The sequence below is a fragment of the Corythoichthys intestinalis genome, chromosome 2, assembly GCF_030265065.1.
Source record: "Corythoichthys intestinalis isolate RoL2023-P3 chromosome 2, ASM3026506v1, whole genome shotgun sequence".
In the NCBI taxonomy this organism is placed as follows: Eukaryota; Metazoa; Chordata; class Actinopteri; order Syngnathiformes; family Syngnathidae; genus Corythoichthys; species Corythoichthys intestinalis.
Window position 1 is genome coordinate 22,378,366 of NC_080396.1, and position 16,036 is coordinate 22,394,401.

Consider the following 16,036-nt stretch of genomic DNA (forward strand, 5'->3'; position numbering starts at 1 on the left):
AAGTATCATCATTCTTCTTTCTTTTTAGGCCCTGTGTTTCCGCGGCAAGTGTTATGTGACTTGCCTGTATGGGCGGGTAGAAGTCCTGGGTTTCACCATCGAGGAGGGCCAGCAGTCTTACCCGCTCTTCTCTCCTGCCTCACATTGTCCACTGACCATCAGAGCCACAGAGCGCCCTGATGACAGCCGAGACCATAGAACAGAGGCAACAGACATCCTTTCCAATTACCTTCCACCTGGTAAATTAACTTTGCAATTGGAATTGTTGTGGTGTCAAAGTGTAATCAATGAACCAAGAGTAAAGAACACTTTCTTGTGCCAGCATCCAGTATTGTTTGCTAGAAGTGACCAGCTATTGACTGCTCAGTTAACTTTATCATTTTTTTTTTTTTTTAATCTTGTTTGTAGACACAATTGACAGTGGTCGTAATTAACTCCCTCACAATCATTGACAATGATGTATATAGAATTCATTTCAACTCAGATGGCTGGCATTAAAAGATCATGTTTCGCTACCATTAACGTCGATAGACGTTCAATCCAATTTGACTGCAGGCTGGCAGCGATTGAATGATCACTGCCATCCCTCCTTATCAAAATGGATTGGGCCCCTTCTGCCATCAATGGCACCAAATGAGTAAACCAAAACATAATGCAGGGCTACCGTTACGTAGTCGCTTATAACAAATGTGACTGCTAGACTTGTGCCAATTACCGATTTCATGGTACACCGCAGTATGAAAACGTCACTGTTTTAAAATCGATTTTTTTTTTCGTCATACCATCCCTTAGGTAATAGCTGTGTCCCAAAAATGCAGGGAGAAATCCCTCGCTTGCAGCTGAAAGGCTCATCCCTCCCCCACCGGTTATTGCTCAGTGTCAGTGTATCAGCTGTGCTACACGATGGTTTCAGGAGTTGAAAAATGAAACTCCTGAACTTTTTCCCCCATCAAAGAAAACGAAATCACTCTAATGGGAATAATTCGGCTACAGAAAAGTTGCAAACGGTCGCGGCTTAGAGGACGGCCAACCGACATGTAAAAAATATTTGCGGAGGGTGGCTGCCGAGGAGGCAATACCTCCGATATGATTTCACATTTATACAAAATGAAAGGTTAGTAAAGACTGGCATGAACGTTTCCCACCAGCTACGACAGTTAACTCCAGCTTGTTTAGTGTGTCTAGTGGTGGTAAAACAAAGCGGTTTTTTTCTCTCTGCCAACGGTCTGTGTTGAAATTTTTATGGATTTTTTTTTTTTTTTAATCCTAATGGTAATAATGTTGAGCTGTGGCTATTGGTTTACACCCACCTAAAAAAACTGCATTGATTTTATTTAGAATATTTCAGTTTGGTTTTTTTTTAATTTATTTTAACATTATACTTCGAATTTGCTAATATGTTTTGAAAAATTAAAATCATGTTCAATGGAAAAACTTTTTTTTTAACCTAGGTATCTCAAAGTAACACATTTTAGAGCTGTAATTGCAATACCCTAATATTTTTGCTTGAAGTTATCAGACCGTCAGGACCTCATGCTGGCACGTCAGGTTTTTCTTTAGATGGTAAAACTTGCCACACCTATTAAAAGTTACAGCGACTCTAGTGTACATCATGAAGGTGGCCACACTAAATGAGGGGGGGAAGCCTGCGTTTATATGCATTTTTTGTATTGGAATTGTTCATTGGTAATGCAAAATGGATTTTTTTTTTTTACCTGATTGTTAACTCAATTTTTGACTAGGAAACCATCTTTTCCATGGTCAAATTGGCATCATCTTCAGGATTTTTTTTTAATTACATTTTTAAATTTCCTAACTGTAAGGGAAAAACCGTCTTTCAGTACTACAAATTAATAAATAGTCAGTTCTGATTTTAGGTATTTGATGAATCAAATTTTGGTACATAACATTATGCATGAATCTGGATTGTGTGGATCCGTGTTTAAAGAATTTGCCTTCTCGGTGTCATTGTAGCCATGTACTGTATTTTTATTCTTGCCCTTACCTGTCTTTCCAGCGTCACAAAAGAAGCTGCTCAAAAAGGTTGTTTCCAACTCCTCCATCATCCTGTTGGAGCCCATGGAGACACCTTTGACACGCTTTCTATCAAGCTTTACTGATCTCAGCAACCTGTTTGACCCCCCTGCGGTAAGGATGACTTCCAGCTCGCTTTGTCAGTGTTTCCCTTTGGATTGAAGTTAGTTGCAGATAGAACAGGATCAAAACAGGAACACGCGAGTTAAGGTTGAACACGATGTTATACGGTGAGCAATTCTTCACTCCGAGCTCTTTTGTGGTGTAGAAAGGGGGAAGCACACTATGTGCACATAAGACTGCCTATTTTTTTGTAAAGTTGTTATGCTATTAATATCATTTTATCAACACGTGAAAACGGGAGGATTCTTAAATACTGAACCTTGACAATATGTGCATCAAACTAAGTGTGTTCATAACAGGCTCATGTTAACAGGGAGAACTTATGTCTGCCATCCTGGACACGCCTCTTAATGGCTTGGGGATGATTCCTCTGGTCAGCGACATTGAGGGCCTGAAGGTTTCGGAGAGCTGCCGGGAGTCCCTCAATGCGGTGGTCAGTGCCTGCAAAGGTAAAATTCTAGGCTAGGATTATTTGGCACATGTTTTTTTCCTAGCTGCAACTGTATATTGTAAATCACACTATTGTATAATGATATAGTGCCGTACTGTGTAGACCTACCCAAATATACTGTCATCTTACACTGAAATCTTATGACTAAAAACAATTGAGAAAATATTTGGTCATCACTTTATTTCTGACAAGTTGTACTGAACTTTCACCTTTCTCTGTATCAACTCCCTATTAGTAGCTACTGTCATAGTGTGATAAAAATCCAAAAGTACACTGCTGGCCAAAAGTATTGACAGCCCCTGCAATTCTGTCAGATAATGCTCAATTTCTGCCAGAAAATGATTGCAATTCCACATGCTTTGGGAGTAATATCTTCATTTATTTTGCTTGCAATGAAAAATCACAAAAGAGAATAAGGAAAAAAATCATTATGATTTTACACACAACTCCAAAAATGGGCTGAAAAAAATCATGTGATGCTGTGAATTTGTGTAATTAACAGCACCTGTTACTTATCTATGGCACTTGACAAGTGGTAGCAAGAACTAAATCACACTTGCAGCCAGTTAAAATGGATTAAAGGTGACTCAACATCTGTCCTGTGTCCTTGAGTGTACCACATGGCGTATGGAGAAGATCAAAGAACTGTCTGAGGACTTGAGAAGCAAAATTGTGAGGAAGTATGGGCAATCTCAAGGCTGCAAGTCCATCTCCAAAGACCTGAATGTTCCTGTGTCTACCATGCGCAGTGTCATGAATAGGGATGGGAATCGAAATCCGATTCCAATTCGGAACCGGTTCCGAGTGTTTCGAGGCCTCGACATCACAATGAAAAAGCCTTAACGATCCCTTTAACGATTCCTAAAGACGCGTATTGCGTCGTGACGTGTCTTGTTGTCCAGACGCATCAAACTAGCATGGCGCCAAGAACCACTCGCTCCAAAGTTTGACTACACTTCACCAGGAAAGAGTGTGAAAATGAAAGGTTACGACAGGTAAGCACGAGCATTGCAGCCATAAACATAACAATGACAGCACGTAGGTTCAAACGCTCGAAAGTGTGTCTTCACTTCACCAGGAAAAATTACAACAAAACGACTTGCAGTCATTGCAAGGTGGAGATTTGCTGACTTTATTCAACCATCACTTGAAGAGTGAAACAGAATAGAAATGAAACAAATCAATTTCGTCCCCAATAACAAACAGGTTTGCATCAACGTAAATCAGCGATGATGAGCTGCTAATAACAGTATGGTTAGCATTCGTTCGCTAGCATTAGCACATCGTTCAAACCACTACACAACTGGATTTAAGTGTCCGATCGCGAGTGGAAACACAACAACAACAACACAAAAGATGATACATACAGGCGTTGCCACTGTAGATATTAACATTAACAAAGAAAGTTGGCTCGTAGAAGTGTTTCCCTCTCTCACTAACTCGCCCACTCACTTGGATGCGGCATTTCTCCTTTGGGTGTAAGCGCGCTCTTCTTCACGTGAGCGCGTTCTTCTTCAAGTGAGGAAGCGCAAGGGCGCCCCCACTTGAGCGTGTAAGCGCCACAAAAACTAAAAGGCATGCAATTCAATGTAATGGTAAAATAATACACGTTAACCTAGCAGTCCCCAAACTGCGGCCCGCGGCCCAAATACCGCCCGCCTCCACATTTGGTCCGGCCATTTTGAATTTTTTTTTTTTTTTCTCAATCGTGTTATTTATTTTCTGGCCTTTTCCTTGAAGAATTCAGAGAGGGTTATTTGGTTATTATCTATTTAAGTAATAGTGTTTTTATTATTAATTATTATTATTATTATTATAAAGAGTCCAGAAAGGGTTATTTGATTGTGGCTTTCTGAAAAACAATAATTTTTTACATTTATGCACTTCTGCAATCGTCACACTTTTTCTGTTACAAACTGACCCCGGCCCCTCATCAGAGAAGGGAAAAGTTATGTGGCCCTCACAGGAAAACCTTTGGGGACCCCTGCTTTAACACATATTGCCAAAGGCAGAACAAAAACCTATCTGCCAATATATACCAATATTTTTTATTTCTATTAGATAAATGTTTCAGTAAAATGTTACTCATTCTTGTGTATTTGCCACTTATTGCAACAGTTAACATTGAGACTTTGGGCCTCTTTTGATCTCGTTGTGAGTTTGTAAGGTTGTGACTTCTGATTAAACAAACTCGATGCCAATCAAAACGTTTGCTCTTCTTTTTCCCCAAATTAGAATCGATAAGAGAATCAATAAAGAATCGAATCGTTAAGCAATATCGATAATGGAATCGGAATCGTAAAAATCCTATCAATTCCCATCCCTAGTCATGAATAAGTGTAAAGCCCGTGGCACTGTGGCTATCCTCCCTAAATGTGGACAGAGACGAGAGATTTCAACGAAAGATTGTGCGGATGGTGGATAAAGAACCTCGACTAACATCCAAACAAGTTCAAGGTGTCCTGCAGTCCGAGGGTACAACAGTGTCAACCCGTAACATCCATGGGCATCTGAATGAAAAGGGACTCTATGGTAGGATACCTAGAAAGACCCCACTTCTGACCCAGAGACATAAAAAAGCCAGGCTGGAGTTTGCCAAAACTTACCTGAGAAAGCCAAAAACTTTTTGGAAGAAGAATGTTCTCTGGTCAGATGAGACAAAAGTAGAGCTTTTTGGGAAAATGCATTAACATAGAGTTTACAGGAGAAAAAAAACGAGGCCTTCAAAGAAAAGAACACTGTCCCCACAGTCAAACATTCCCTGATGTTTTGGGGTTGCTTTGCAACCTCTGGCACTGGACTGCTTGAGCGTGTGCATGGCATTATGAAGTCTGAACACCACCAACAAATTTTGCATCATAATGTAGCACTCAGTGTGAGAAAGCTGGGTCTCCCTCAGAGGTCATGGGTCTTCCAGCAGGACAATGACCCAAAACACACTTCAAAAAGCACTAGAAAATGGTTTGAGAGAAAGCACTGGAGACCTCTAAAGTGGCCAGCAATGAGTTCAGACCTGAATCCCATAGAACACCTGTGGAGAGATCTGAAAATGGCAGTTTGCAGAAGGCACCCTTCAAATCCCAGCGACCTGGAGCAGTTAGCCAAAGAAGAATGGTCTAAAATTCCAGCAGAGCATTGTAAGAAACTCATTGATGGATACCAGAAGCGGTTGTTCGCAGTTATTTTTTTCTAAAGGTTGTGTTGCCAAGTATTCGGCTTAGGGTGCCAATACTTTTGTCCGGACCAGTTTTGGAGTTTTGTTTAAAATTATAATGATTTTTTTCTCATTCTCTTTTGTGTTTTTTTTTTCATTGCAAGCAAAATAAATGATGATATTACTAATACTACCAAAGCTTTTGTAATTGCAATCATTTTCTGGGATGAGCATTATCCGACAGAATTGCAGGGGTGCCACTGCCAATACTTTTGGCCAGCAGTGTTATCTCAAAATGACATCTTGGGGTGGAGTACTGGATGCAGGTTCGCTGCATGTCTTGTGACTAGTGCAAAAACCAGATGGAACTTGCTGTCATGTATTTCAATCTAAGAAAGAATTTAGGGTGGGTAATAGGCTAAGTGAGGTCTGACATTGATTCCTCTGTTAAAGCTTGGCTAGTTTACCTGTGTCTCTCGCAGGGGACCTGGATGCTTGTGCTGTTGTCCTGGTGTACGGAGCCAAAAATGTTGGGAAGTCCACATACGTCCGCATGGTCATCAATACTCTACTAAATCAGTAAGCGCTATCGTCATTACCCTCAAATTATACAGGACACTCAACTTTATGATAAATGTCTTTATGTAGCACAACAAGTGTGGACTATTTGGAAGCAGACCTCGGTCAAACTGAGTTCACCCCAGCGGGTTGCTTGTCTTTGGTGACTGTTAAAGAGCCTCTGCTAGGTATGTTTCATTGTCTTTCTCCTTAAAAACATGTTGTGAAACCTCAATTGTCTCCTGCCCTCATATTATACTACTAATGTCTCATTATCACGTGAGTAAAATGTCCGCAGTCTAGAAGTTATACCCATACACGACGCTAGATGGCGTTAGATATCATTGAAGCGATGTTTTGTTATGACAGATCTCAGCTACTCTCACCATTCACAACGCTAGATGGCGCCAGATATCATTGAAGCGATGTTCTGTCATGGCAGATCTCAGCTACTAGTTTAACCAGTTTGCATTATTTTATTGCAATGTTTGTCCTTATTCAAATTTGTTTCAAGACTACAGTTACAGTTAGACTTCACTTTGATGGTTAATGCAGTTATTGCAATTTTGTTGTTTTATCACAATAGATTGGTTTATTAACATTTCAAAAACCAAAAGCCATTCATTTACAAATGTGATTGCACTTTAGTTTACATATTTAAATGTTCAGATATTAAGATTTGAATGAGGCAAAGTAACATGCTTTTTCTCTCAAATATATTGTTATAATCATTTGTTTCAGATGTACTGTAATTATTTTCTGTATAAAAATTAATTTGGTGTTCAAAAAGTCTTTTTCCAAAATTGAGTCTTGAAAAAGAGGGGGTCGTCTTATAATCAGGGCCGTCTTACATTCGGGCCAATACGGTATTTGACCTATGAGTTTTCACTGTGTGAAGTTGGCCACTTTAACTTTGTGCATATAATGGTAGTATTTTGCTTAGTTTTCAATTTAAAAGGTAGATAAGCCCGGCAGGCACCTAATTGTCGAAGCATTGTCAATTCTCAGGTCCCCCGTTCACACATCAACGTGACCCCGACCACATGGTGTACTACGGCGACACATCATGCGAGTCCGACCTAAGCCGCTACATGGAAAGCCTTAAGTCCCTGTGGCGTAGACGCTCACCGAGCGGAGAGACGCCCATTATTATCAACACCATGGGCTGGGTTAAAGGTCAGTCGAATCCTATTTAATCATAAAAAGAAATTAATGGTAACAAGTTTTTGGTCTGAACGCTCTCTAGGTTTTGGACTGCAGCTGCTAGTGGACATGCTGCGCTTTTTCCCGGTCTCACATGTCATTCATTTGACTCACGGTGGTGGCACCACGCAAAGCCCCGCCCTTACTCCGGAGTTTCTGAGAACTGCCCAAGGCTTCCACACGCAGCCGCCTGCTCAGACAGCATTGGACGAGTTCACGGACAGTGCACGCAGCCCATCCCGTGGCTATTTTCACATGAGTGTTCAGTCCGACTTTGAAGGCGTGGGCTGTCAAGGAACGGCGTAAGCACCCGTTTTTTGACGTTACATTGCGTTGTCGGCAGCACCTGAAGTGTGCATTCATTACGTTGGACAGGAAACACCAACGCACCAATGAGCAACGAGACCTGTCACTTCTGGCATACCTTGGTCAGCTTCAGTCTGCTGATCCAGGACCTGTTAGACAACTTCACTCTCTAACACCCTACCAGGTGCTTCCTCTCGGAGAGATTAATTCCTTGTGTAATTCCACTCATAGTTAATATTTAGTACTTATGAAAAGTATGATTGTGTCCCTGCAGGTGCCCCACACAGATGTGGCTTTGGTTGCAGTCCATTTTGACGTAGCGCCCAGTCACATTTTCTATGCTGCCAACTCCAGCTTGGTGGGACTCTGCATCCTGGCAGAGAAAGTGGCCAGCAAAGGGGGTCCGGTCCTGCTGTCTCGGCCCCCAATCTGCCCCTGTGTAGGCCTGGGTACGAGCTCATCCTTCTATTGGTTGAGTTCAAGGTTCATGTGTAATAAGATAAAATACAGCTATGATATTTTTTTTAGGGCTGTCAAACGATTAAAATTTTTAATTGAGTTAATTACAGCATAAAAATTAATTAATCATAATTAATCGCAATTCAAACTATCTATAAAATATGCCATATTTTCTGTAAATTATTGTTGGGATGAAAAGATAAGACACAAGACAATATACATTCAACATACTGTACATAAATACTCTATTTGTTTATTATAACAATAAATCAACAAGATGGCGTTAACATTATTAACATTCTGTTAAAGCGATCCATGGATAGAAAGACTTGTAGTTCTTAAAAGATAAATGTTAGTACAAGTTATAGAAATTTTATATTAAAACCCCTCTTAATGTTTTTTTGTTTTAAATAAAATTTGTAAAAATGTTCAATCAAAAAATAAACTAGTAGCTCACCATTGTTAATGTCAATAATTACACAATGCTCATGGTGCTGAAACCCATAAAATCAGTCTCACCCAAGCGCCGGCAGAGGGCAACAAAACACTAAAAAACACAAGTAACAAGTGGACATGACACTGTGCTGTCAGTTTAATCTGTTTGAGCGGGGCATGTGCGTTAAATGCGTCAAATATTTTAACGTTATTTATTTTTTAAAAATATCGCCCGTTAACGCGATAGTTTTGACAGCCCTAATTTTTTATTCATACTTTTTGCTTATTATGGTTGTCGTATGTGGAGATAAAATTGTGGGGGCAGTTATCAAAATTAGATAACTAAACATGCTAAATAGTTGTTCCGCTCACTGACGGACAAGAAAAATGCGCTTTGCGTGAATGTTGCTTTGTATACAATTTTCTTGCATATTTGTTCAGCCTTCGCGATGGTCTACGGTTTTCAGATTGTTCTTGTCCTCAAAGCCATGAAGCAATCACTTTCTAAACATGTTTTGGCGGTCATTTGGCATCTCGTAGGTGTGCTGCGAGGGATCGACATGGCACGAGGCCTGTATTTTGTGCTGACGCCGGTAGATCCCGCCATCCTGCGCAAGGTTAACTGTCTCCTTCTCGGAGCTACGTCGTTGCCCTCCTGCATCCTGACAGCACAGGTCAGACGTTTTTATCTATTACTTACATGAAGTTTGGAATATTTTGCTTTTAGATGAATTTTCTTACTTTCTACTAAGGCTGAACGAATTTTGAAAGAAATCTAATTGCGTTTTTTGGGGGGAGCAAAACATAAGCCTTGATTCATAATGCACGTGTTACGCAGTCCTTTTAAGTTTTTTTAAAATTAGTACCAGAATTTGTCATGCTTGCTGCCATACATGTCTGAATGTTAATATTCTTGATGTAAAAATGGCAAACAAGCTTAAATTTTTGCCCTAATGTAGCCGTTTTGGGGATCTTTTCAAGATAAGCCCCGCCAAAAAGTTAACCCCCGCCTAAAAAAAGATCATGAAAAGAGAATCTGAAACTTGTACTTTTAGTTTTTATTGAAGAGGGTGAAATTGGGACATGTCATTAATAATTTGCATGAAAACCCAGGGTTAGGTAACCTAACCGGTGCCGGGGCTTAACTTTTTGCGTGTGCACTTTTTGCATAGTGGTGGGGCTTATCTCGAAAAGATCTTTTAATTGTACTTCAATCATATGTAAATATATATTTTTTGGGGGGGGAGCATTGGCAACTAATCAAAAAATAAAGCAACCAAGACAATACTTCCTGATTCATTGATTCATCATGCAGTACAGTATTGCAAACCTCAACTGTACAACGACTTCCCCGATCATCTGATGTTCAAGCTAATCAGGAGAAAGAGGCGGTAGCTGCATACGTGACCAGGAAGCAACATTCTGTCGGAGTGCAAAGCAGTTCTTGTGGATAGTTTAATTTCTGAAGTTTAGTCAGAAATAAACTTAATTTCTTTTTTTCTTGATGGGAACAATGTTTTTGCAAGTGTGACAAGAACAGCCATCGTCTAATCAGTAGCCAGAAATTTTTGGAGTGTTCCTCCCATGAAACATGGCACGATTGGATCTTTCCAGAGATTGATATGTGGAATATATTTGTAGCGGATATATGGAACAATTAACCTGGCGTGCCAGGTTACAAAAAGAGTGTGAAGGCTGATGATAATGCATGGGATAAATTCAATCCCTTTAGTACATTGTGATCCTTTTAAATGGAGTATGTTTTCCTGAATGTGTAATTTAACATGAAATGTGAGTATTTTCTGTTTAATGCGGCAGAAATGAGCAGATTTATTAGCGCAACAGATCCTGGGCTAATCAAGCGCACTATATATTGTGGCCCTGGCAATTTAAAAATTGCAATGTCTGAAGTCACGATGTCAATGGAAAATTATTTTTTAAAAACTTTTAATACATGCCAATAACACCAACTTTTGTACAATAGGGAAATTTGCAGGGCGAGCTACCTTACGTCACATCAGACTACAGCTTCGACCTGACCGGCGCTGGAAAGCTGCGGATTTTCAAGGGCCTGCAGAGACCGAGTCAGACAGGGACACGTTGATACGTTTCAGACTTGCACTTTGTTTTTTAACATCAAGTCTGATGTGGACTCTTGGAGAGAAATCGCTCAGAACACTGTTGGTTGTTTTGTACTAGTGGCATTCCAGTGCTGAAATTGAATTATGTTGTCACATTAAAGAAGAAACATTTTTTCTTATTATTTGTGTTTACTTTTATTCCTCTGACAAATATTAAGAAGCCATATGATTATTTCTCAAAGTGACTACTCCCCATCTGTTTGATTTTAAAATTGGGGGGCCCAGAAGAAACTCTTATCGACCCTTTTCAAATAAGATATGTCATGGGGTGTATTTCCTGATTTCATTCAAAAAGAAAAAATTATATCACTTATAGCTGAATGAGTTGGAATCTGTTTCTTGTCATCGGACTAAAGGCAATTGCTCTAAGACTACAAGGGAAGCTGAGCGTCCCCTAAAATGGAAAAAAAGTATATGTAAAATGTATACTCTTATGTATGTGTCATTGACTAAATTGCACTACAATGCACTCGTGTTCACAATCATCTTTTTAGCACAGGTTACGATGCGGCTTTCTTTTCATCAATCATGCAGTTCACAGTGCTTGAAACCATGTGGACGCTGAGCATCTACAGCAGACATGTCCAAAGTGCGGCCCGGGGGCCAAATGCGGCCCGTGGTCAAATTTCATCCGGCCCCCAGCCTCTGTCATAAGATCAATAACGTCTGGCCCGCACACAGACTAAATAAATTGTTCAGCACTACTGCTACCAGCATATGAAGTAGCTTACATATTAAACGCTGCTCCTCATTTACCCACTAAAAGGCAGCAGCACTCTTAAGCAATGTTACCCCATGTGACGCTTGACTTCCAATTTTCTAAAATTGCAACAATCAACAACAAAAAAAGTTGTCTGCGATAGCTGATGCTTTAAGGATAGGTGGAAATTGGACTACTTCTTCACTAAAATATCCTCAACTGTGTCTGCCTCATTTACAAAGAGACAGTCGCTGTTTTTTGAAATTTCAATGTGAGGCGATATTACCAAACAAGACATGCTGACATGTACGACAAGATTACAGGGAAGATACGCCGCGAGAAATTGAAGCAACTTGAAGCTAGTTTAATTTCACAGCAGCAAGATACCGAGAGTCGAACGCCACAAAGGCTAGTTGCGAGATTGTTGAAATTATTAATCTAAAAAAAATAATAATGAAGCAAATGTGACACACAGAATGGCTTGCTAAAATTTGCTTAAATATATTGTTCTACGTAAAGGACGTCAGCCAAGGTCGGCCCCCCACATCTTTACCACATCAAATCTGGCCCCCTTTGCAAAAAGTTTGGACACCCCTGGTCTACAGGGTTGAGTGCATTGTTCTACTGCAGTGAAAGGAGACGAGTCATTGGATGCTCAGTGTCTCTGGGGGTCTGTGGATATTGGGTGGGGCTCGACTGGCCCATGAGGCTGAATGAGGCGGAGCTTGACTTTTGGGGTGGGGGGGGGCACAACATGTTGATGACCCCGAAACGCAGTGTCAGCAATAAAATTAACTTACAAGAATATTAATGTAATAATATAAAAAAGTTGAAAATGAGTGTTTTTTGTTTCCCATCATTCTTGAGGGGAATTCTAAATCAGGCCGCTTAGGACAGCTATACTTTTCGCCAAGATCGTCATCCATTTAATGTGGTACGCCTGCCGGTGTCGTGCCAATGTAGTTACCCCTGTCAAAAATTATCCCCTGGGCGGAGCCACTGCGCTGCACTGATTTGCTTGATTTCCGTGTTGTGGTGATGTAGTTATCTACGATTTTTTTAAAACATGGTCCATCCATAAAAAAACAGCTTTTTTTTCCTGTCGTATAACGTAACATACGTACTGAACGTAAAAACAGCAATGTTTCACTGTTTTACTCGTAGGATGACCTATAACTGTTATTAGTGTAATTCAAGTCCTGTATGGAGTTTCTCCAGTTTAATAAACGTCGATGTCCAAAATGTATAACCGTGGTTCTTTACTGGCTTCAATTAATTGTTTAGGTCAAAATAAGTCATAACTTATTATGTGTGTGTCTGTGTGCGCGCACCCAAGGCCAGGGGACACAATTTTTAACGGGGGTAACTACATTGGCAAGACACCGGTGGAGGCTCTGTTGTGCAATTAGTGTCTTTAGTAGGGCAAATTGAAACTCCGCTCACCATTTTGACGGTGGTCTTTAGTGTTTCATGTTCCACAGTTTCAATCTTTGGTTCTTCCTCAGTAGTTGTTGTTGCTTTAGAAAGCTTAGGTTTGAAAAAAATTACGTAAATCCATATCCTTGCCTCTTCAGTCCTAAGGTGGTTTTGGCTAAGCAAAGCAGATGACCGTCTTAGGTGCTAGTCACATGATCTGTTCGAAAAAAAAATTTGACCCATTATAAAAAGTTTGTTTTTTTTTTGTTCATTTCATTTATTTTTGTTTGTTTTATTGCTTTACAACTTTTATGACAATATTTTACCGAAAAATTCTTAATTTTAAAATTATATACTGTATAGGAAAGTCAATTACAAGTGCAATTACACTTTTCGGCCACAAGTGGGGGCCTGGCCCCCCTTGAAAATCAGCTTATGCCGAATCCCTTTTTGATTGACAGCGAAATATACATCTGCATTTTTCAGTTGTCATTCTGTTCTGAGTTCAACCTAATCCACCTAGCGACACTTTTAAGGGTAAAAACAACTAGTGAAAATTTGCTTATTTCTCGTGTTTTTTTTTTTTTTTTTCTCTTGTAGCTACTTGTGTTTAGAGACTGACTTCTGTCACTCTATTTTCTTTCCCTACTGAATATATTGGCTTATATTGACTCTTATTTACTATGAAACATCAGAAAAATTATTTTTATTATTATTGCTAGACAAGATTTTATCCACTTGTCTCGCATGAAATCGAAAAGGTCCAACATGAATGAATGAATGCTATATAAGCCATAAGAGGTTGCCACAGCATTTCAGCTTTAATTGTATTAACATGGTTGTAATTTTAAACTGACTGTCAACGTCTTAATGACATATTGGGACACATCCACAAAAAAAAAAAAAAAACGTAAACTTGCAACATAATCAAGGAACTTTTTCCGTCAAACCGACATCTTTGAAGGCAATGTAGCAGCAGAGTTGATCTTCTCATCTATTCTTGTGATGAGCAAGCTCATATTCCATGTGTGATTTACTGAAATTTGGCAACTAAATGCAAATAGTAGGGCTACCAAGTGGTATGCAAAAGTTTGGGCACCCCTGATCATTTATAAGATTTTCCTTTGTAAATCACTGATTGTTTGGAAAAATTTCAGTTTAATATACCATATAGCGGATGAACACAGTAATATTTGAAAAGTGAAATGAAGCTTATAGGCAAAACAATGGCTAATAATTATTTAAACAAAAATAGGCTCGTGCATTGATTTAGGCACCTCTACAGAAAAGATTTCAATATAACTTGGAGAAGCCTCTGAACACCTCCAATGAGGGTCTGGATTTGGGCTAAAGGTATTTTTGACCATTCTTTTTTACAAAACATCTCCAGCTCAGTCAGGTTTGATGGCTGCCGAGCACAGACAACCCACTTCAAATCAGACCACAGATTTTCAATAATGTCCAGGTCTGGGAACTGAGGTGGCCATTCTAGAACGTTGTACTTTGTTCCTCTGAATGAGTGCCTTAGTACATTTGGAGCAGTGTTTAGTGCCATTGTCTTGTTGAAATACACATCCCCTGTGCAACATATACTTTTTCACTGATTCTGGAACACTGTTGGCAAGAATCTCTTGGTGTTGACCGGAATCCATGCGACCTTCAACTTTAACAAGACTGCCAGTGCCTGCGCTGGACGCATCACCCCATAACATGATGGAAGCACCACCAAATTTACTGTGGGTAGCAAGTGTTTGTCTTAGAATGCTGTGTTCTTCATATACCATGCATATCACCCCTTATTATGCCCTAATAACTCACTTTTTGTTTCATCAGTCCATAAAACCTAATTCCAAAATGAGGCTGGTTTATCCAAATGTGTTTTGGCATACCTCAAGTGATTCTGTTTGTGGCATGTTCGTAGAAAAAAACTTCTGCATTACTCACCCATACAGCATCTCCTTGTGCAAAAAACAAATGAAAAGTGACACCATCTGCAGCAAGACCATGTATGTCTTTGAAGCTGATCTGTTTGTTCATTAAGACTTCTCACCATCCTTCTCTGCTTATCCGAGATTTTACTAGGCCTGCCACTCCGGACCTTAACTGAACTGAACAATTTCCTTACTATGTTCCTCACAGTGGAAACTGACAGCTGAAATTTCTATGACAGCTTTTTGTATCTTTTTCCCTAAACTACAATGTTGAATGTTTTCTTTCTGATCATTTTTACAGTTTTTTTTTGAGGCTCCCATGTTTCCACCCTTCAGAAACGATGCAAAGAGGAGAACAATTTCCAATATGCCTTGAATGGCAGTAATTTTTGTAATATAAACATAAGGTTGCCCAAATTTATGCATCGGTCTATTTTTGTTGAAATAATAAATACGCACTCTCTGTTTATCCTATAAACTTCATTTCACTTCTCAAATATTACTGTGTTCATCTGCTATATGATATATTTAACTGAAATGTTTGTTCAAAACAATAGGTGATTTACAAAGGAAAATCTTAAAAATGATCAGAGGTGCCCAAACTTTTGCATACTACTGTATTTTAAGCAATAGTACGGTACAGTACTGATAGTACTGTATCTTTCATGTTAAGCTCTCTTGCATATTCTGAAGAATCATAACAATGTTCCTTTGTATGCTACAGTAAAGAGATTAACTTTTGCCACTCATTCCTGTCAAGATGACCCTCACAGTTTTATTGCCCATTGGCATTTCGTCAAGGGCCACACTAATCTTTAGTTGGAAAGGGTTTAAATGCCATGCAATCCATGCATCCAAATGGATTGCAGCATCATTAACATATTCCAGAATGGGAACGCTTCAGACTTAAAACGAAAGCAAAAACATCACCTTAGTCATGGACATCCCAGCAGAAAGAAGCTTGTTTGATAAATTAAAAAAGAAACAATTTGTCATTGTTGAAAAAAACAAACAAAAAGCCAGTATTTCCAGGAAGTAGCCACCTGACATTTTATTAATACTGGTACTACAGTGTATCACAAAAGTGAGTACACCCCTCGCATTTCTGCAGATATCTAATATCTT

General features: G+C 39.5%; 1 protein-coding gene across 2 annotated transcripts in view; it reads left to right on the forward strand.

The window, feature by feature from the left end:
* Positions 1–10,983, forward strand: part of nol9 (nucleolar protein 9) — a 12,108-nt gene extending 1,125 nt beyond the window's left edge. For both annotated transcript variants that reach the window (XM_057829428.1, XM_057829427.1), the window contains exons 3-13: positions 29–239; positions 2,018–2,148; positions 2,471–2,606; positions 6,245–6,341; positions 6,411–6,508; positions 7,329–7,496; positions 7,567–7,825; positions 7,899–8,013; positions 8,104–8,278; positions 9,264–9,397; positions 10,708–10,983. In XM_057829428.1, the coding sequence (XP_057685411.1) occupies positions 29–239; positions 2,018–2,148; positions 2,471–2,606; positions 6,245–6,341; positions 6,411–6,508; positions 7,329–7,496; positions 7,567–7,825; positions 7,899–8,013; positions 8,104–8,278; positions 9,264–9,397; positions 10,708–10,827 (1,644 nt within the window). In that variant the 3' untranslated portion in view covers positions 10,828–10,983. The remainder of the gene's footprint in view (positions 1–28; positions 240–2,017; positions 2,149–2,470; positions 2,607–6,244; positions 6,342–6,410; positions 6,509–7,328; positions 7,497–7,566; positions 7,826–7,898; positions 8,014–8,103; positions 8,279–9,263; positions 9,398–10,707) is intronic.
* Positions 10,984–16,036: the final 5,053 nt, after the last annotated feature.